The following is a 22,126-nucleotide window of genomic DNA, read 5'->3' as shown; positions in this document are numbered from 1 at the left end:
TTGAGAGGATCGCTGATTTGGGAGTTGAGACCTGATAATTGTAGCACTTTATGTGTATGTTTTTGGACAAGCCACTTACTCTGTATGAGCTCATACATCATTTTCCTCAGAGTTGATATAACAGTTACATGAAAGTGTGTGTATATGTGTGTTTAAAACTGTGAAATGCTACACAAATTGTTTTTAACTCTTTTAGTCCTTATTGAGTTACATACCTATGGACTTACAGCAAAATTGTATACTCAGTAGAGTTTGTATGTATCAAATGATGGTAAATGGCAGGCATACCTGAATAATCAGTTTTCTCTGTCTCATTAGATAATTTATCTTAGGTTATTTCCTAATGACTTTGTATGTGTTTTATTTTATTCTAACTCAAAGCAAACAACTGAAAAGAACTGCAGAACCTTAGAGCTGGAAATCACAGAAGTTACTGAGATGTTCTCATGACCAAACTTCTGCCTGATGCAGAGAGATCCTGTACACCTGGGCAGCCTCTTCTTGGCAAAGTGCTCAGTATCCCACAAACTAGCTCATTCCATTTCTGCATCTCTCTAATTAGTAGCTTTTGCTGAGCTAAAATCTACTTTCCTAAAACTTTAATCCCCTGGGCTTAGATACCAAGTTTAGGATAGTACAAAGAGGTAATTAGGGCTTTCATAAGGCTTGCCTCAATCATGAGTTAAAGATAAAATTCATTTGTTTGTTTGACAGATATTATTTGAGCTTATTCCATATGCCAACAATGGCTGGATGCTAAATAAATGATAATCAACAAAACAGAAATGACCCTTGCCTTCATGGAGTTTACATTCTATTCGAGAAGATACACAATCAGTAAGCAAACAAATATTTTATTTCAAAATATGATGTAAGCTATAAAATTTTATGAAGAGCAGGGCAGGCACAGGTAAGGTTGCTAGAGAAGGCATCTCTGAACAGGTGATCTTTAACCTTAGACCTGGGAGATAAATGCAAAAACCATTCTAAAACATTTGCAGGATCAATCAGTATTGATTTGACATTCAGGTATTGATGCTGTATTAATCTTGTGGCATGAGAATCACAAACACTCACAGGCCCCCAACCTGGAGGCACTAATATTTTCTGAGGCTATCAGGAATCATGTCTCCAGTGATTCTTGAGGAACCAGATAGAATTCTAATGTTAACATTACATCCTAAGTAACAGTGATATAAAAAATCATGAATCAGAGAAACCCCAGGTTCCCATCTCAGTGCCACCATTGATGTCACTGTGTAGCACTAATCAGGCAGGGTCATCTTTGTGCCCTCCATTTATGTCACCTGCAGAATTGTTGTTTCCAAGTGCATCAACTCTAAGGATTCTTCTTCTGTCTCTTGATCTTTCAGGAATTTGTGCTACAGATAGTCACTAATAATAATTGATTTAGAGTCTAACCTTTACATTTTTAGTACCCACTACATCTTCCAAAAATGGACAGTGAAGTTAAATCACTGAAAGTTTTATGATAGACTTCAGTATGTTCATTGTATATGTGTGGGGTGGGATGAGAGAAGGTCCTTCTCAAATAAACATTGTTCCTCACCTTTTCCATAGTCTTCAGCAGTATATTTCCCAACTTTCATACTTACTTATTCTTTTCCTCTGCAATTGATCACAAAACAGGTATCTGGTTGAAGCCAAACACTTGCCACTCATAACAAGCCTCAAAATTTGCATCTTTGGCTCAATACTTTTATTTTACCAGTAATTGAACAACAAATACTAGTATTAGACAAAGATGAAAATGCCAGAACTAAGCAGCAACAGCAGGAAAGAAACTTTAAAATGTCCATCTGTCAACTGGTGTATATAAATATCCAAATTCTACAGATAAACAGCATCATATAATTCTGTATAATGAATAGAAGTATAGATTTAATAGTTGAGGACTGCCTCTACTATAATAATATTCCTAAAGGACTTTGTGAGAGAAAAGGTGATATGAAGGTGTCTTTATTTGAATAACCAGTTTCCAATGAGGGAAAAATGAGATTCTGTTTTCCCAAGATTTCCAAACATCACCTCAAAATAGTAACCCCAACCACCCAAGAAAGAGTATTTTGAAACTTTGAAATGGTTTTTCCATCATTAATTTCCATTCTCATTTCAAATTTTGAAGTAGGTGGAGAAAAATAGTTACTTTCCATCTGGCTGTCCTCTTGCCTGGGGAAGTTGTGCTGTCTTTTTTTTTTTTTTTTTTTTTCTTTTTTGGTCTGACAAGAACTTAATTGTGTGAGTGATCCATTCCAGATCTAGACATAACTCTCCCACCCTCTGACCCAGCCCAGAGACTAACTGTCACAGAACAGCAAAGGAACTGTTTGACCTTTTGTCCCTCTCAGACAGGATCTGCCAGAAGCACCCCTCTACAATGTTATACATTCATACTCTCTATAAATTGAATCTAGACATTCAGGCATGACTGAACAGGCATTGAAGATGCAATTGGTGAGATGGATTAACTCTACTCTTCTTTAAACCTCTTGTTTCAGATAATTATAGATGAAAGATGCTTATTTGGATTGGATTGCTATTTATTCATATATTTATTTTAGTAAGTGGTGAGGCAAGAACATAAAAATGCAGAGTTGAAAGACAGATTGGCCTGGATTGAATTGATAAGAAATGTGTGGGGCTTTTTGGCTTCTGATCAATATTTGTATTCAGTCTGCAATCTAAAGTATGTATAATAAAAAGAAAACAGGTGGGAGTAATATCTGATGGTAGTTTCTTCCCAGTGTGGAGTCCAAATTAAAAAGCACTAAGGACAAAAAATAATCTTAACCTACACCAAAATGATTAATAGGACTTCCATAAGACGGATCTTGTTAGATCATAGTCAACACACCTCCAGAAACCCTAGACTTTTTGCCATTACCAGGAGCCCTGGATTACCCCTCTGAGTAGCTAAGGCCCCAGTTAGCTCTTAGGCAGTCTGATTTGGAGTCCAGTGAATTTACAGCCATTATTAGCACACTGTGTGGGAGTTTCTAGAGGAACTTTGTAAAGAAGGCAGGAGTTTTTGTGTTTCTTAAACTGTCATTCAGGCAGCTGTTGAATTAACATAGCTCCTGACTGTTCAGTAACTTTATGCTGCCTCCTTTATTGTTCATAATTGTTATCATTTGAACATCGCTTTACAGTTTACAAAATGTTTTAATGTATTCACAGTGTATTCTGCATTTTGTTATTTTGTAGCTTACCATGCTTCAAATTCATTTGATTTAGTAAAAGATTAGTTTATTTGTTATGAGGATTGGTTATTAGGGATTCCTGGTATCTGAGGAGAGTAAGACTGCAAATAAAGCTCACCACTCTTAGCCTGCAGAGAAACTGAAAGCCCAGAGCTCTGTAGTAACCAAAGAATTTTGTATCTTCAGCCCCAGAGTTTAGTGGACATGTTGCAAAACACATACTTTGGCCTCTGATTTCCTTGTTTTACACAAGGAGAAGAGATTTAAGAGTGTGCTGGGAAATGACAATTGAGTTCAAATGCATTCTAGTAAAGAGAAACACTGACTATGGAATAAAAGGTCCTGGACCCAGCAGTGTGCTAAAGCTTGCTATGTCTCATTTTTTAAAATGAATTTATTTATTTCTGCAAAATACAGCTAGAACTGTATTTTTCAGAATGTGGGCCATTTGCAGCTGTGACTCTTTGACTTACAATCTCTGCACGCTGGCTGAATAGTAACTGCTTTGCTGTTTTTGTAAGATCCTGGATTTGATCCTGAAATCAAGGGATTTGATCCCCTTGTCTATGATATGTAACCTATCCTCCCCTGTATTTTCCCAGCTCCTGGTAGTTTACCCACTCACTATCCCTTCAATGAGTAGGAGCTTTCTACCTAAGATAGAACTTTTTCTATACTTGGAGAACTCTGACCTAATAGTACAGAAACCTGCCTCTCTATAGCAAGTGTAGTAAGCCAGAAACACAGCAACACTGTTTCTTCTCCCCAGCCTTCTGTTCTCCAGGATAGAATCTCTGTAACTGCTCAGATGGACAATCTGCCCTTCTCTGAAGGACTGTACCCCACTAGATTATTCATCAGGCATTGTTACCTTAAAATGGGCCTTTTTCTTGGCAGAGGAATGCTTCCCTCCACTGTCCACCCAGCTGCTACACAAGTACGGTCTGATACCAGTTTTGGTATTAGAAGAGCTTCAAAGTCTCCAATGCCTCCTTGCCAGCTGTCTGTAGTAACGTTCTTCTGCCTGTATGTGTAATAATTGCTGACAAATCCTAATTGCAGCCTCACAGTGTTCAGGGCAGTCCCAGCCCCTTCCATTTGAAGATTGCAGTAATGGATTTGGGTTATATGCACATTTGTTGTTGAAGAACAGTTAAGTTTTTTCACTGAAGACTTCCATTAATATGCATTTTCTTTGCAGTGCCCCAAAAGGCAGGAGCTCATTCCTGTTCAGTTAAGATATAGCTGACCGATGATCCCTTTAAGTGTAATTTCCGTCTTTCACATTCTGCACTACAGGTTTTACATCAGGAAACTGTTGGGTCAAGTTCCTGCCAGAAAATGTGGTGCATGTTCAGTGTCTTGGAAAGCACATTAGAGAGGGAGAGAGGACTCTGATTTAAGTGTTGACGTTCTACTTTTGAACAGTGGGACCTTGAGCAAGTTATTTTACCTGTGGGTTTGGATAGGCATCTGCGGGATGAGGGTAATCCTTATCTTACAAACTGCTGTGAGAAACAATGAAGGCATGTAGAAGGGTTTCATAAACTGCACAAATGGGCAGCCCTAGTGGCTCAGCTGTTTAGCGCCGCCTTCAGCCCAGGGCATGATCCTGGAGACCTGGGATCGAGTCCCACGTCAGGCTCCCTGCATGGAGCCTGCTTCTCCCTCTGCCTGTGTCGCTGCCTCTCTCTCTCTCTCTCTCTTTCTCTCTCTCTCACTGATGAATAAATAAATAAAATCTTTAAAAAATAATAAAAATAAACTGCACAAACTTCATAAGATCTCCTAAGGGGGAAACCTTTTCAAAACTCAAAAAAATCTGTATGAACTAAGATGTTTATTGCATGTTGAATGAAATATTTATAGCCATTAAAAATTATAGGAGAAAATATGTTGAAAAAAATGTCAAATTGTAGTTTGTAACTACAATAGTGTAAAATCTGTATACATGGACAAAAAGCATATGGGGAAAAAAATGAGATCACCTGTTTCAGAGCATTGGAACTGAGCAACTTTTTTTTTTTCAAAACCTCGTTGGTATATTCAGTTCAGTTCAATAAACTTACTGAGCACACACTGTGCCCAGGTCCAGTGCAAGATTGCATATACAGAGATAAATAGGACATGCTTCTTGCCTTAGGGACTCCAGTCTTTGCCAGAGTTTACTGTGAATAGGAATCACAGGGGGAGCTTATTAAAAAATTCAGATTACCTGTCCTACCCTAGGAAGTCTGATTCAGTAGATGGAATGGCCCACAGTTTGTACTTCCCAAATAGTGACCCTGCGTGATCCTAATGTAGGCGGCTTATTTCCATACTGTGAGAAAGCTTCAGTGACACTTTAAAATTTTTACAGTAAAAGATAATAATTGCACAAATATGCTAAGGAACATACGATGTTTCTGCCCGCACCTTTGAGCTGGTTTTTATCCCTCTGTACCAAGGAGGGAAAGCCAGCTCACAGAGTGATATTGCTCTTAAACCCATGTAGCATGAAGCCTACCACACCTCTTGACCTAGATCTCTTCCTCCCTTTTTTGTCCACTACCTCACCCATGTTTGGTTTCTTTCTCCATGCATGTGTGTCTCTGCCACTCTGATTCCTCCTATACCCAGTAATCTATCAACATCCAGATTCTTCCTCTTCCTTTCTCCAGCTGACCCCCCAACCAGGTATGTCCATTTTATTGAAACAAGCATATCTGCTTCACTAATTTGTTCTGGAAGGCTCTTATGTATGGTTAATGTTTCTCAGAAAACTCAGGAGTGGTCTATTCATTGATCAAGAACTACAAAATTATCATATGTGGAAACTTTGGTGTTTTGGTGCTTGATTGACTGTCATTTAGCTCTTGATTAACTTTCTTCCAGTGAGTTAGCAGCACTCAACAGATTCCTGTCCTGCCAGTGGAATTAGAGTACACCCTGCATTCTGACACAGCACTACTTGTCTCGACATGCCTGTAAATGGGTTTGGGTAGCTTTCTCAGTCTACACACCTGTCACCTCTTAGTCACCCAGAATCAAAGTATTACAACCCTGATCACACTGTCTGAGATTATGAGGCTTTATTTCAAGAAGAGTGACACTCTAAAATGCAGCCAGGATTTCTACATTTTCACATGTTTATATTACTTGTACTTCAAGATACCAGTGGTTGGACAATGGCTGCCAGACTCTCTTCATTATGCTCCCTCAGCACGATATGCAAATACTGGCCATCTTAAACTGTCATTTGTCTTCTCTGCCAGAACAAGAGCTCTGTAACACAGAGGAGACTGCATCCATCTTTGTATCTGCAGTACCTTGGAGAGTATCAGGCATATAGTGGGTACTCACCAAATAACTCTTGAATGAATTAACTGTCATTGAGGTGTCCCCCCAAAAAAAGAGGAAATATGTTCATCAGACCAAAGGAAAATATTCCTTAAAAAGTAATTCCTCAGCTGTCTTTTCCCTCTTTATGTGTCTGAAATATTTCATAAATTTTTAAACCTGCCCTTTCAGCATAAAAATCCAACTCTGGAGCCACTGCCTGAATAGAAACAAAGAGTCAGGAGTCTTTTAAAAGTATGTGAGTTCAGCTAGTGATTTGTCCTTAGGAGCTATTACTGAAGCTGAACTTCTAGGGCACCTCTCCTGGCATTGCTTCTGGAGTATGGTAACTTAGTAGACTTCTCAAGAACCTTGCTCTACAGGTGCTCAGTAAATGATGAATGATGTATTTGATTGATAGAAGAAATTCAGAAGCAAGTCCCAGATGAACTTAGAGTTGCTCAGATTTTCAGTTCATGTTCTCTGCCTTGCTCTCCAAATCTAGACAAGCTTCTTGCCTCCAAATTGAAGTAGCTTACATCATTAGTTCAGCAAATGCGAATTAATGGTAACTCTGTGCATCCCTCTGGGGCACCCCAAAACAAGCAAAACCTAAGATCTTACAGTATCGGTTCCAGCTGGCTGAAATTTCAAATGATAGGTACTGGCTATGTCCTGAAAGGACCAAGATTGGTTTTCATGCCTCTTAAATACTTCTTGGGGTGTCAACTTAGTTATCAAACCAATTCCTCCTCTGAGAATTCCCCCCATCCCATCTTAGCCAGTGGATCCCCAGCAGACAGACGGGGGACAGGCACTTCCCTTCCTGACTGGATAAGGGGTGGACACCTGGCCCAAAATGGGCCAGTTTCATTTTCTCTTGGAAAAATGGGGTTGAGAACACTAGAGAATCTGGACTGGTTGCTTGAGCCAGGAATATGTAAATTTACGAGATGTAGGGCAACCATGTGCCTCAAGAGACAGAGAAGGCAGTCTGGAAAGAGAAAGAAATGAAGGCACATGTTCAGAGATGAAAAACCATATGGCCTGTGAAAGAGACAGACACACACATACAAACTGGCGGCCTAGTTTTTGCTATATATAGTTTTCGATTGCCAGCCTTCCTGAGGCCAGATTATTCAACTTTTTCTTGGGTTCCAGGGGATATAATTCATTTTTCTTACCAATAAATTTCCTATTTGGGCTTAAGCAAATTTAAAACTGCCTTTACCACTGAAAAGAAAACATACACTATCTGACTTATAGAAAGAATTCTCATTACTCTTTTTGTTTTGTAGTCTGAGCATCTTTTAGTCATGTCCATATATTCCTGAGAAATTTCTAAGAAATAAGATGCCATAGGAGGGTGAATGACTGCTTTTCAAGTGTCTTGATACCCGAAGTCACAAAAACAGAAAAATGAATGGAGGCTTATTTACAGAGGGGATTGGACAAATATCAGACCTTTTTTGAACTACCAAATTAGATTAGAGTGGTTTTGAAGAACCAATACATTTGGCAGCTTTGCAAGACATCTATTTTTGAAGATTCTTTCCAGAACTGTGTTAAGAATGGCTTTTGTCATGAGCCTTTGCTGTCCTTCAGACTAGCCAAAACTGAAAACTGTAAGAGACTGAATTTAAAAAAAGCGTGTGTGCCTAGAGCAACCTAGACCCTGCTACTGGCTGGCCATAAACAATGAAAGTAAGATTCCGTATTTTGCCCTTCAGAAACCGTTCGAAATGTGTGTAGAGCTTTGTATGTACCACATTCATTCAGCCCTGGCATGCCGCACCCTGAATTGAGTCCTCGCTCACAATCATCATTTTGAAAACATGCATGGAAAACAGGGAACCGTGGACTGCTAAAATCATCATTTGGTTCAGGAAAATGTTTTTGAAGAAAATCTTAGGGCTTTTTCCTAGAATCAACGACAATGTCAAGTTACAATGATTACTGCTAACATATTTCTAATCACTCTAGGAAAAGAAAACGCCAACAAATAAGTTTCCAGCTCTTTTCCAGTCAACACCCTGGACCTTGAAGAAGCTTGCATGTAATTTGACTGCAACTGACTTTCCTTTTTTAGTTAATTGTGTTAAATGCGCCTCATAACTCCTAATCCCAGTGGGGCTGTCATTTAGAAGGGGCTAGGGGGGGAAGCCGTTTTAATTCTGGCTTTTGTTTCAGCCACTAAGTGTAATACCACATGATTGTTGACCCAACAGTAATCCAGTTAAAAAACAGTCTTCAGAGTCACTGCATCATCAAAATTAACCCTGATTACATCAAATTATGTTGAAACAGACCACAGCTGTTTGCCCTGTTGAAGCAACTGCTTGAGAGCTCATCCAGAAGATCTATCTGGGTGTCAGGAAGATACATTTTGTTTTTTATTTTTGTTTCTCAACACAAATGTAGGAGGGAAACACTCTGTTCTTCCCAGAGTGCCTGGTGGGAGTTGAAAACTTTGTGATACTCCAGAATCAAAAATCTTAATAATTACAAAATAGAAGAAAACCTCAGACCTTTTAAGGTTTTGGTTTTCTATAGGAAGGATGTAAGAAGAAGGAAACGTAAATCTATTGAGTATTGCTCTTGTCAGCAAAAAAGAAGTGGAACTTACTACTACAGAGAAGGATGGTGGGACTTTCTGTGGTAGGCTGTACACGGATGCTAAGACTGGCTCATACTAGCCCATGAGAACAGATTGTGGTGAAAAATTCTGCAAGCTTGTTAAATAAAAGGGGGCATTATTAAAAGAATTTAAAATGGAAATTAACAAGTATTGGAGAAGATGAAGACAAATTGGAACTTTCATACATTGCTGGTTATGTAAAATGGTGTAACCCACCGTGGGAAACAGTTCAGCAGTTCCTTAAAAGTTAAACACAGGAGCCCTGGCTGTCAGTTAGTGGAACATGTGACTCTTGATCTCAGGGTCACGGGTGTGAGTCCCACGTTGGGTGCAGAGATTACTTTAAAAATAAAAGTAAACACAGATTCAACCCATGTTCCAGCAGTTTGACTCCTAGGTATATATATATTTATGAAAACACAGGTCCACACAGAAACTCATACAGGTATGAATGTTCACAGCAACATTATTCATGGTAGCCAAAAAGTGGAAACAATGGAAATATCCAACTGAAGAATGAATAAAATGTATATTCAGTCATTGGGGTATTATTCAACCAAAAAAAGGAAGAACTGATGTATGCTACAACACAGATGAACATTGAAAACATTATAGAAAGTGAAAGAAGTCAGACGCAAGAGGCCATATATAATTGGAATCATATGGAATGTCCAGCAGAATTGCAAATCCATAGAGACAAGGTAGATGAGTGGCTGCCAGGGGTTGGGATTCGGGGAATGAGGAGTGACTGCTAATGAATATGGAGTTACTTTTGGGGGTAATGAAAATGGTCTGAAATTAGATAGCAATGATGATTGCACAACTCCGTGAATATACTGGAAACCACTGAGATGCACACTTTAAAAGGTGACTGTTATGGCATATAAATGATAGGTTACTAAGAAATTAACTCATAAACTTATAATAAGTAAGTTACATTAAAAACAAAGGGAATAAATAACCAAAATTCACCAGTTACTATTTATTTTACTACACTGCTATCTCTGCTCTTGGCGTTTTTGTCTATTGTATATGTTGGAAGTACTAAACAATGATGGATTACTTAGCATCTCTTAATTGTGTTTATACACATGAAGTTCATAGCTTGAAATTGGTCAGGGAGGTGAGGAGGGTAGCATTCGCACCCTCAAAATTGTCGCATACTACAAATCGAGGCTACTGCCGCCGCCGCCGCCACCACCACCACCACCACCACCACCATGTCACTGGCTGTATGGGTCAGACAGCCATTTGGGATAGCTCTGGTAGTTAAATGAGATGGTCTCCTGTGGCCTTTGGATCCCCAACAAAACAAAAACTAGCAAGTCTGCAAAGCCACTCTGCATGCATTTGGTGCAGAAGAATATGGCATTTCTGGTCACCTGTTGGAAGAAACCCACTTTGACTCAGGGAACACAATTTCTCCTGCTTTGCTACTTTGTGTGTGGGTACAAAGAGCTAAGTGATACGCCCCTATAGGACTTGTCAGAATGAGGCCAGATATCAGACCACAAATGATTTAATTCTTAGTCCCCGAGAGGAGAGCATCTGGGGAGCCTGCCCAGCAGTGTCAGGGTTAACAGTTAACCTCTCTGGAACCTAGAGATAGAAGTCAAAAGGTCTAAGGAGCCGTTGTTTTAGAAACGACCCAACAATTTCAACCACCTCTAAAAGTGAAGCCATGTAGGATTACCTCCACTTGCTCAGCCCTTCCCACCGGCCAATCCCTGTGGATTTAAACACTCCAGCTGGCTTGTAACTATCTTCACAGGTATTGTTTTCTGGTGTGGATGGATCAGAGACTTCTGGATGCTCCAGGAGTCCACAGCTTCCACGTGCCATCCTTTAAAGGTTGGGTTTTTGTCATCTCACAACATTCAGTGAGCATTGTGTGCCTGTCACCATGCAGGGAGGCTTCAGGGATACAAAAGTGAGGATGATACAACCCTGCCCAAGTATTTGCAGTATAGCGTGATAACAATTTATACAGGTGCAATGTGAATTCAGAAAAACATGAACAACTCTGCTGAGGAGTGGGGATGGTGAGTTTTAAGGAAAGCAATCTTGACATATGTTCGAGATGTAATTCAAGGTAGGACTTTTCTCTGAAGGGAGTAAGGGGCCATCACGGAAAGTATGGTCTGGAGTACCAGGGCCCTTTGTCAGGGATGTGACAAATCTTTGTTCTTGGGAGAATATGGTAACTGTGCAGCATGATCTGTGAATGCAATGAAGGTCCATCCTCACCAGTGTTAGCAAAAATGTCCCACAAGTCTAGCTGGCCCAAAGCAGTTAGCACAGGTTCTAGTTTCTTACAAAGGAGAAATTGGGAAATTGGACTTGCTCAAACTTTTCCCTATAAGAAAGTTTATTTCCAAAATATCTTCCACTGGGTATAATGTCAAATAACTCTCAGATTTTTAGCAGCTGCAGACAGGAAGGAAACCCAATAAGGTCTTCAGCCACACCGCAAGGCCACTTTCAGATCTCAGTCCCATTCAGATGCCTGAAATTGATTTGAGTAGGTCACAGTAATTTGATGGAACCAAATGGGCTCAAAGCATCCAGGGGTTAAAGAGGCACACACCTCAACATTCGTGAAAGCCCAGTGTCCTGAAAGTCACCAGCTGAGGTGGCTCAGCTGGCCACACTGACCTTGGCAAGCAGTACTCAGCTCTGAAATTAACCTGTCAACTAAATTGAAGGGGAGAAAAGGCAGCATGACTAGGACACAAACATCCATCCCCCACCCCCGGTCCAATCACTGACGTCAAGCCTGGCGTGGGTGGTATTAATCATGCCAGCCTGGTGTGCAGTTGAGGACAGCTCTCCTTCCAGCCCTTCCAACCCGTTCCTGGGACTGTTCCATCAGCCATGCACCTGCCGCTGGCCACAAACCCTCAACTCCCAGACAGGCACGGATGCAGGGTGTTGCCGATGACACTCAAAGCCAGAGTGCACCCTTTAGAACCCAGGCTTGGGGGGAGTGGGGGAGCCTTGTTGCTCATGTTTTCTTCCCAGGTATACAGTTCTCTAATCTCTGCAATGCTTCCTCCAGAGAAGCTCTCGCCATAAGATGGCCATTTCCTGAGGATTTAATGAGAATATAGAATTAATGGCCCAAAACTCTCTTTGCAGCCGGTCATTAATCCCCCTCAGGAAATACCCGTGATCTTTCATCAAAATTGCCTAAATTATAGACTAGTGATGCATGTCCTCACAGGTTTGGGGGGCTGGGGTTGGGGGGCTGTCATCCCTACTGGTTCCGATAGATGGCGCCTATCTTCATGTAAATAAATCACTCCTAAATCATTTTCCATTTCCCACCAGCGAAAACCAGAGGGTATTAAAACAAACGAACAAACAAACAAACAAAACCAGCAGGGAGTGGAGAGGACTCAGGAAAGGCCTAAACAGGGACGTTCTGTCCAAGGGCTGTTCCCAGGCCTGGCACACACCTCAGGCTCAGACTGAGCCACAACACCAGGGTGCAGCCAGGGACCTCAGCAGCACTCCTGCCTCCTATGTGCAGCCTGATCTGGGTGCTGGCAGCTAAGTCACGAGAAAGGTGGGGTGGGGGGCAAGAGAGCACCAAGAAGAGAGCCTTTTTTTCTTTCTTTTTTTTTTTTAAAAAAAAAAAGATTGTAATTTCCAGTTCAATTTATTTTTTTAATTTTTTATTTATTTATGATAGAGAGAGAGAGGCAGAGACACAGACAGAGGGAGAAGCAGTCTCCATGCACCGGGAGCCCGACGTGGGATTCGATCCCGGGTCTCCAGGATCGCGCCCTGGGCCAAAGGCAGGCACCAAACCGCTGTGCCACCCAGGGATCCCCGAGAGCCTTTTTTTCTGACTTTTGGGAAAGGAATGGTATGTTCAGAGAAGACTTCCTGAAGCTGATACAAGTTTCCCCCACTATCCAAAAGTTCGACTTATGCCCTTTCACTTTTACAAAAGACCTACCTTACTACTTGTTTTTGCCCACCAAAAGAAATTTAAGGAGGACTTTCATTTTTAGAAGATGTTAATTGCTTCTTCAGTGTACCCCATTTCAGCTTACTGAGAAGTTTCATGGGCACGCACCGCTTTTGGATTGCCAGAAAGACCTGTACTCACTGTCGTCTTTCAGGCCCCTCCTGTCATTGGCCCAAAACATCAAACTTTTCTGTTTCCACATGGATTTATAAATAACAGGGAGAAGAGAGTCTTTCGAAAAACAACGTAAGACCCTCAAGAGCTTCTTCTGGCAGGATGCAGCCCAACCACCAACTAACCACTTCTGAACTGGCTCCCAGTTTGTCTTAAATCATACAGTTATCAAAGGGTCTGTATTAGAAGACTACTCTTCTAAGGAAAGATAAGGCATACGTATGCCTGACTTGCATCATACACCTCAGCTGCAAACCAACCATGCAGATCTCTCCGACTGCAATCACGGAGACTTGGCACCATGACTCAGATGTGAATGAAGTCAGAAAGGTTGCTTTATTTTGGTTGGGAGTCACTGCCTCTTGATTGATTTGGCAGACTTGAATATTTTGATATTTGTCTCACAGGGTTTCAAAATACTTAAAGGCAGAGGTTAAAATGGCCATAATTCTAGGAGTGCCCCCCCCCCCCCTTTAAATTGCAAGGCTAAGGGAGCTCTGGTCCCAGCTATATCCCGACAGTTCTGGCTTTACATTCATTCGAGCAGCACACTGGATACTGAAGAAAGTCCATGAAACGATGGGTGCAGGGGAGCTGATCTCGACCTCTCAGGACGCTTAGAAAGGCTAAGCACATAGTAAAGGATTAGCTTTTACAAACTGAAGAGAGTGAACTTTCTCCAACCCAGGCAAGATCTGTAAAACCAGAACAGTGTCCAACGGCTTGGAAACAACTAGCTTTGCTGCACAGAGGCAGGGAAAATGAACAAAATAGCCTCCGTCTCAAGTTGTATGGGAAGTGTGAGACGCTGTTTCTCCCACTCATCTGCCCCACAGCACAGTTCCCTATGATGAAATGGGAGACTATCCAATTCTCAGAGAAACTGGGGTAGGACCTACCTTTGAATGCCGCTCCTGAAGATACTTAGTGAACTAAAGAGAGCCCCGGCCAAAGGTGGGGTATTTTTTCCCCTCTACCCTCCCCCTGAAGTACTGAGGTTCTCAAGTGTGTGCTTATACATCCTGTATTTCAGTTAAACCGCATCACAACGCGGCGAGAGAAGTATCGCTGGATTCCAGTTTTCGTAGGAGCCCCAAAGAAGTCTTGTAACCCGTGTCAGCGAGTTGGAACTCGGGGGAGTTTTGGCCGTAGTTTCTCGTTCTGCACCACCTTGCCTTCCAAATCGCTACGAATACACGGACTCATTTTTGCTTCGATTCTTTACATCACACGAATTTTCTTCTCCTGAATTCTTTTTCCCAGAGGCAATGCGGGGAGCCAGCTGGACTTTAATTCCTGGTAGTAAGAGGCCCCCACGTCGATGTGTAGACACTAAAGCAATTATCCCACTTTAAATAGCAGAGGAGCAAGCCCGGCCCCGGCCCCTGCCCCTGCCCCTGCCCCGGCCCCTGCCCCTGCCCCTGCCCCTGCCCCTGCCCCGGCCCCGGCCCCGGCCTAGAAGCTCGCCCGGCCGTCGCACAGGCCCTGGGACTGACTGGGCTCCGCGGAGTGGGGATGCCGCGGCCGGCGCAGCTCCTGGCCCAGTTGGGAGCTTCGCGGAGACACCCTGTGAACAAGGCGCGTGAAGGCGCCGGGCCCCTAACACTGCGCTCTCTGCTGCTCCCGCCCGGGGGTGCGAGAGTTCATGAAACTCTTGCTGGGAAGCGGAGCACCCGTTTCTGCCAGAACCGGACCCGCTGAAACCCGAGACTCGGGATGGATCGGAGACGCGAGCGGCCGCGGGGTCCCCCGCCTGCCGACCCCCAGGGAAACTCGGCCTGGCGGAGGGCGCGCAGCCCCGCCCCCTCCCCGCCCCTCCCCTCCCTCCCCGCCCCTCCCCGCCCCTCCCTCCCCGCCCCCCGGGGCGCGGCGCCTCGCCGGCTGGCGGGGCTCGGGGCCGAGGGGAAGCCGGACCCCGGGGCGCGGCCGGCGGCGGGCTGCGGCGGAGCACACCCGGGCCTCGCGGGCCCCAGCGGCCGGCGGCGTCGGCGTCCCCGGGGCGGCCCGCAGGGGGGCGCGGCGGCCGGGGGCGTGGCGAGCGCGCGCCGCCCTCTTCCCTGCTGCGGCGGGGGCGCGCGGGGCGGGGGCGCGCGGGGCGGGGGCGCGGGGGCCGGGGGCCGGGGGCGCGCGGGGCGGCCGGGCGGGGGCGCGAGGCCGGGGCGGGGGCGCGGGGGCCGGGCCGGGGCGGGGGCGCGCGGGGCGGGCGGGGCGGGCAGGTGGGGGCGCGCGGGGGCCGGGGACGCGCGGGGCGGGCGGGCGGGCGGGAGCGCGCGGGGCAGCCGGGCCCGCGCCGCGCCGCCTCGTCCTCGCCCCGCGGCCGCCGGGCGCCCCTCCCCTCCCTCCCTCCCTCCCTCCCGTCCCCCGGAGCTGCGCACCGCCGGCCGGCTGACCCAGCGGCCCGCGCCCGCGCCCTTGTCCGGCCGACCCCGCGGCGGGCTCCAGGCGGCCGGCAGCATGAGCGGCGGCGGCGACGTGGTGTGCACGGGCTGGCTGAGGAAATCGCCCCCCGAGAAGAAGTTGAGGCGCTACGTGAGTGCGAGCGGCGAGCGGGCGCGGGCGCGGGGGGCCGGGGCGCGGGGGCCGGGGCCGGGGCGCGGGGGCCGGGGCCGGGGGCTCCGGGAGGGGCGGGCCGGGGGCCGGGCTGTCGGGGGCGGAGGGCGGCGGCCGGGCAGGTGGAGGCTGCGGGCTGGGGCTGCGTGGGGCACCTGCACACCTGTCACAGGTGCGCGGCCGAGGGGCGGAGCGGGCGGCCGGGCAGGTGGAGGCTGCGGCTCCCTCTCCGCCGGGCGGCACCTCCCAGCCGGCCTCCCCGTAAACTAAACAGGGTGTTGAAGTTTGCATTGATTGTTTTCGGAGCCCGGGAGAGTTGGTTCCCGGGGCCGGGGGACCGGAGCAAGCCCGGGCGGCCCCGGCCTGCGGGGGAGGGGGAGGGGGAGGGGGCGCGGGCGCGGGCGCGGGCGGCCCCACAAAGGGCGAGGCGCCTCACACCCTTTCCCCCTTCCCTGTCTCTGCCCGCCTCTCCCGGGGGCGCCTGCTTCCTCCCAGGGCACAGCCTCTGCATCACGGGCAGCGTCAGCGGCATGTGCAGCGCCTGTATTAAGTGACTCATTTGTTTGTCCCCCGTCTTTCCCTTTATTCTGTATGTCTCTCACATACACCCCCACCCCACCCCACCCCACCCCAGCCCACGGGGGTGACACTGCACTTTGGCCTGGTGCAAGCGGCCGGGGTTTGTGCGGCCTCCGGTGCCCGGGGTCGGGAGAAATCGAGGCGCTCCGTTGCCAGGTGGTGGTAACCGACGGTGTTTACCGAAATTGCTGGGACAGCCTCTCCCTTCTGGGGGAGAAACTGGCGACGTCCGAGGGAAGGTGGTACCGGTACCGTCCGGAGCGGACCGGTGGGAAGCCTGGCCAACCACCACCCCCTCCCCAGGCGGTGCCTCCCGGGGTCAAAGTACAAGATGGTGCTAATTACAAATCAGCCCTGGGCTACTTGCAGGCGTTTGGAAGTGGAAGGTCGGTAAAAGGTGTCAAGGTCTCCCCTGGGCGCCCTCTGCACTTCCTATGAAATGCCCTTGTTTCCAGCGACTCTGGGTGCTGGACTCCCAGGGATCATTCCCACAGCATGAAAGTGAGCTGTGGCCTTCCAGCTGCAGTGCATCAAGGGAGCTCGGAGTAGACCCTGCCCTGCCCTCCCCTCCCCTGCCCTCCCCTCCCCTCGGTCAGCTGCACCAGGGGCTGTCCGTGGGGGGAGAGGCAGAAGCTTACCAGAGTTTCCTGTCTTGGCTCCCCAGATCAGAACGGAGGGACTTCTGGCCTCTGGATTGAGGAAGTGACATTCTGTTTTTCAAAGGAAGTGTTGTTGGGGAGTGCAAATGTGTGTGTATGTAAATGAAAGCAGGCTCTTATTTAAATCACTTGCTGAGAAGACTCTTAAGAATTTAACAATGACTTTTGAAAGTGGACCGAGATTCAAAACGCAGCACGGAGGAGGCAGTCAAGTGTTCACCCCAGTTCTAAAGCCCACTTTTCAGGGATGCCTGGGAAGCCGAACTCCATACGATTACTAAGAAAGAGATTTTTCCCCTTTTCACAATCAGCTCATTAGGAAACGTGAATTTTTATATAATGTTAAGGATGAGTAATTTGCTATTAATGTTTATATATATATATATATTTTTTTTTTTTTTTTAATGAAACAAATCTTTGAGCTTCTGAAAACTATTAGCAAAAGTGTACTAACCTACCGACTGGTGGAATAGAGTATCCAGTGAAAATGTGACTGTTAATTTTCAAGTTAGAACACTACCCTAAAGAGCCTTGAAACTGTTTTTGATACAGTTTGCAAACTGTCTGACACCTTATCTGTGTTCAATGACTACTCCAACTCTATCACCCAGACTCTTTATGACCCATTTGTTTGGTATTTTTGTTCTCGAGCAACTTACCTCAGGAAAAAAAAAACAAAAACAAAAACAAACAAACAAAAAAACAAGTTTGGAGGCTTTGGAGTCAAGCATCTTTTTCACCCATCTGCAGTACTTGACACCCTACAGTCATAGGATGACCTCAGCCTCTTTCCCATCCTCCTTGTGGCTCCAGCCCATAGACATCTGATCAAGCTAGTAACAGCTTTTCTTAGGCTTCGGGGTGATGTGTTCTATTGGTATGCCTGGAAGTCTCCCTTACTGTGGTAGTTCAATTCTCTTAGTTGAAACTGAGCTGATCTACCTAACCCCAGACTCTGAGGGGTTAGAGTCTACCCTTACATCTTATTTTCTTTTTGCGAGTGGAGAATTTTTGCGCCTTGTTTTAAGTTAGAACTTTGCCAGTTCCCTGTGTTCATTTAGAGACCCAGATTATTCATTAGAATCAATCTAGGAGGCAAGTAATTTCCAGCTCTGTTGCTAAACACACACCCCAAAATAGCTGCTTATTCTCATGTATACCATAGGTATGTGGTATTATGGATCAATAAGTCTTCATTATAAGAATATGTCAACCATCAGAGGTAAAGACAAAAGAAGCTGATGAAATGGATTGCAGCTACTTATAGTTAATTTTAAAAACTTCTCTCGAATGTGAGGAGAAGGTAGGTTTAAGGGGGAAAACCATTTAAAAGAAGCCATGGCAAATATTACCTGGGATCAGGTTTAGAGATTTTTTTTCATCATTTTTTTCCAATTAATCATAAGAAAATGTAGGGATCTATTCAGTATTGCTCTGAACATTGGGGTAATTACAAAAAGTGACCTCTGGGAAGTGGTGAGTGTTGCCTCTGGGCCATGGTGATATCTTTGCAGTGCAAGGCCAGCAGAAGGAACAGCCCTCCCATCGTGCTGTAGTATGCCTATATATGAGTGTGTGTGCATACACACACACACACGGCTGAAGCCAGATTTTCTCAGAGAAAAACATTTTATGACTTACACTGCTCTGTAATTTTCTATTAGTTTCAATAGATTTAGGGGAAAAGATTGGTAGTAACACTGCCCTCTAGTGACTATTTGGAGAAAATTGTGTACTGGTTCTAATGAACAACTGCACCGAGGAGACTTTATTTTTATTAAATAAATTTATTTATTAAATGTCTCTCAGACACTGGATTAGATGCTGGGAATAAAAATTAAGCCATCCTGTCAGTCTTAGCACATGACCTTGCCTTCTCCACGAAGATCATTGAAGCTATCAGAGAGTGGCTATATGCACATACCACAACCATATTTCCAAATATACCTGTATCTGCATGGTTCCTTTACTTTTTCCCTCTTCTTAGAGTAGGTGAAGTGTCCTTATTTTTTTTTAAGATTTTATTTATTTATTAGAGTGCAGGAATAGAGGGAAGGGCAGAGGAACAAGCGACTCCTCAGGGAGCCTGAATGAGGGTGAGGGCTATTGTTGCTGAGATAATGACTGAACTGAAGTCAGACACTTATCTGACTGAGCCACTCAAGTGCCCTGATGAGGTGTCCCTTCTAACTGAGCAATGCTGTGCTTTGGATCATATCCCATCCCATCTATTCGGATCATTATTACGTTTTCTATCGTGAATCTTCTGTCTTAGCGTTTACCTGTTCTTTTCTATTAACGTGTCAGTATGCTTCCCTTTAACAAAATCCTCCCTCATATTATATCTCTTCCTTCTCACGATACTTTTTCCTTTTCTTCAGGGCTAAACTTATTCATGGTGGTTTACACTGTCTCCATTTCTCCGGCCTTCTTGTCATTTGGCTCCAATCTGAAACCTACTTTGTCATTTCACTACAGCTGTTCTCTGAAAGACACCAGTGACACCCAGGTCATTAAACTCAGAGGTCTGTTTTTTTCATTTTAATTTCTTCACTCATTATTCATAGCAGATCACTCACTCTTTCTTGAAGCACCTTTCTCTGAAGTGATACAATAAATGCCCCACTTTTCCCCCTTTTTTGGCCACTCTAAGTCTCTTTTGCTAAAATGACCCTCTTTACCCAATCCTTCAAGTTGGAAGCTCAATTATCATTGCATACTTGTCATTATCAAGTTAAATTTCCATCCCAGAGTTGTGTTCTGAATTCCAGACGTGCAAATATGGTTATTAACTGGACATCTCTACTTGAAGGCCTCTTAATCATCACAAACTCATGACACTCAAAACTCTATTCTTCATCCCCCATCTTCTCAGTAAATGGTGCCACTGACTATCCACTTGGGATTCAGTCTTCACTCCCTGTCATCCACTACCACACATCTAATCTTTTATAAAACCCATAGTAGTGCTATCATCTTAATATCCTTTTTCTCTATACTTCTCCATCCCCATTGCCATGACTCCTAAGATTGTCATTTTAATAGTCATCTGTTGAGGACTTAGTCTGTACCAGGCACTGTGCCTAGACCATTGATCTCTTCATCTTTTTAGCCCTAGGAGAAAAGATGTGACTTGTCCAATGTCTCCTGGTTTTGTCCCAAAGCCTAAGCTTTTTAAAAAAAATTATTAAACTTCCTACTCTGACATAATCTGAGATGCACATGTATTTGTAAAAATAGGAAAGAGAGAGATGTTTACTCTTTACCCAGTTTCTCTTGATGGTAGCACTTTGCAAAACTAGAGTGATATCACCATCAGGATATTGATAACGATGGAGTCCAGATACAGAACATTGCCATCACCACATGACCCTTCAAGTTGTCCTTTTATAGTCACACCCACTGTCATCCTATTCCCACCATATCCTTAACCCGTGACAACTACTAATCTGTTCTACATTTTTATATTTTGTTTTTTCAAGAGTGTTATTATGTAAATGGGCTCGTATAGTTTGTAATGTTTTGGGATTGGCTTTTTTCATTCATCATGATACTCTGGAGATTCATCCAAGTTGTTGTATGTATCATTAGTTCATTCTTTTTTTTTTTTTTTTTTAACTACCAAGTACTAGTCCATGGTATACGTGTACTGTAATTTATTTGTTAAACTGTTCACTTATTGGTTTTATTTTTTTTTTAAGATTTACTTATTTTTTTGAGACAGGGAGTGGGCAGAGGGAGAGGAGCACAAGCAGACTCCCCACTGAGCAGGGAGCCTGATGTGAGGCTCAATCCTAGGACCCCAAGATCATGACCTGAGCTGAAATCAAGAGTCTAACACTGAACCAACTGAGCCACCTTAGAACCCCTCACTTATGGTTTTAATTTATATTTCCCTATGGCTAATGATGTTGAACATCTTTTCAGATGATTATTTGCCATCTGTATGTCGTCTTTGGTCATATGTCTCTTTAAGTCTTTTGTCCATTTTCTTTTCTTTTTTTTTTTTTTTATGATAGTCATACAGAGAGAGTGAGAGAGGCAGAGACATAGGCAGAGGGAGAAGCAGGCTCCATGCACCGGGAGCCTGACGTGGGATTCGATCCTGGGTCAAAGGCAGGCGCCAAACCGCTGCGCCACCCAGGGATCCCTTTTGTCCATTTTCTTTACAAATTGTTTTTTTAATTTTTTGAATTTTGTGTTTTTTTTAGGTTTTTTTTAAAGATTTAATTAATTTATTCACGAGACACACACACAGAGAAAGAAAGAGAGAGAGGCACAGACACAGGCAGAGGGAGAAGCAGGCTGCATTCCATGCTGGGAGCCTGACGTGGGACTCCGTCTCGGGTCTCCAGAACCACACCCTGAGCTGAAGGCGGCGCTAAACCACTAAGTCACCTGGGCTGCCCTTTTTTTAAAGTTTTTATTTAAGTAATCTCTACACCTCAGGTAGGGCTCGAACTCATGACCTTGAGTTCAAGAGTTGCATGCTCCTCTGACTGAGCCAGCCAGGTGCTCCTGGACTGTTTTTTTTGTTTTTGTTTTTGTTTTTAACTGCTGAATTATGAGCATTGTTTATATGCTCAAGATACTAGGCCTTGTCAAAAAATATGGCTTGCAAATATTTTCTTCCAATCTCTTTTCATCCATTAGGGTCTTTAACAGAGCAAAAGTTTTAAAAACCAAACAACAACAACAAAAATAGAGCAAAAGTTTTTGATTTGGATGAGATCCAGCTATCAGTTTTTTCTTTTATGGGCCATACTTTCTTTTGGTCAAGTCTAAGAACTCTTTGCTAAGCTGTAGGTTGCAGAGCTTTTCTCCCTCTTTTCCCTAAACATTTTTTAGTTTTAAGTCCAATGATCCGTTTTGACTTCGTTTTTGCATTAGGTGTGAAACTTATATTGTTGTTGTTGTTTATTTTTGGCATTGGATGCCCAATTGCTTCAGCACCATTTGTTGGCAAGGCTACGCTTCCTTTATTGAATTGCTTTTTGCACCTTTGTCATAA

The 22,126-nt window shown here is 44.4% G+C and overlaps 2 protein-coding genes and 2 long non-coding RNA genes across 10 annotated transcripts in view; 3 read left to right on the top strand and 1 right to left on the bottom strand.

The window, feature by feature from the left end:
- Window positions 1-14,381, top strand: part of NARS2 (asparaginyl-tRNA synthetase 2, mitochondrial) — a 135,718-nt gene extending 121,337 nt beyond the window's left edge. For 2 of the 6 annotated variants that reach the window (XM_077867208.1, XM_077867213.1), the window contains exon 14: window positions 5,841-6,021. In XM_077867208.1, coding sequence (XP_077723334.1) covers window positions 5,841-6,006 — 166 coding nt within the window. In that variant the 3' untranslated portion in view covers window positions 6,007-6,021. Of the gene's footprint in view, window positions 1-381; window positions 6,022-7,837; window positions 7,869-8,522; window positions 10,240-14,360 lie in introns of those variants that run through there. The other 4 variants (XM_077867216.1, XM_077867211.1, XM_077867215.1 and 1 more) reach the window with 4 other exon arrangements.
- Window positions 1-17,228, bottom strand: part of LOC144294967 (uncharacterized) — a 53,615-nt gene extending 36,387 nt beyond the window's left edge. The window contains exon 1 of one of the 2 annotated variants that reach the window (XR_013362303.1): window positions 17,095-17,228. This is a non-coding gene — a long non-coding RNA (uncharacterized LOC144294967). The remainder of the gene's footprint in view (window positions 1-17,094) is intronic. The other variant, XR_013362302.1, reaches the window with a different exon arrangement.
- GAB2 (GRB2 associated binding protein 2) overlaps window positions 15,700-22,126 on the top strand; it is a 192,404-nt gene continuing 185,977 nt past the window's right edge. Inside the window, exon 1 of the mRNA XM_077867207.1 lies at window positions 15,700-15,856. Within this exon, the coding sequence (XP_077723333.1) occupies window positions 15,782-15,856 (75 nt within the window). The 5' untranslated portion in view covers window positions 15,700-15,781. The remainder of the gene's footprint in view (window positions 15,857-22,126) is intronic.
- On the top strand, window positions 16,483-18,914 carry LOC144294969 (uncharacterized). Its single transcript, XR_013362305.1, has 2 exons — window positions 16,483-16,842; window positions 17,121-18,914. It is a non-coding gene; the product is annotated as an uncharacterized LOC144294969 (long non-coding RNA).

The sequence above is a fragment of the Canis aureus genome, chromosome 23 (assembly GCF_053574225.1).
Source record: "Canis aureus isolate CA01 chromosome 23, VMU_Caureus_v.1.0, whole genome shotgun sequence".
Lineage (NCBI taxonomy): Eukaryota > Metazoa > Chordata > Mammalia > Carnivora > Canidae > Canis > Canis aureus.
Note: the sequence above shows the minus strand (reverse complement) of the source record. Positions and strands in the feature narration are given on the sequence as shown.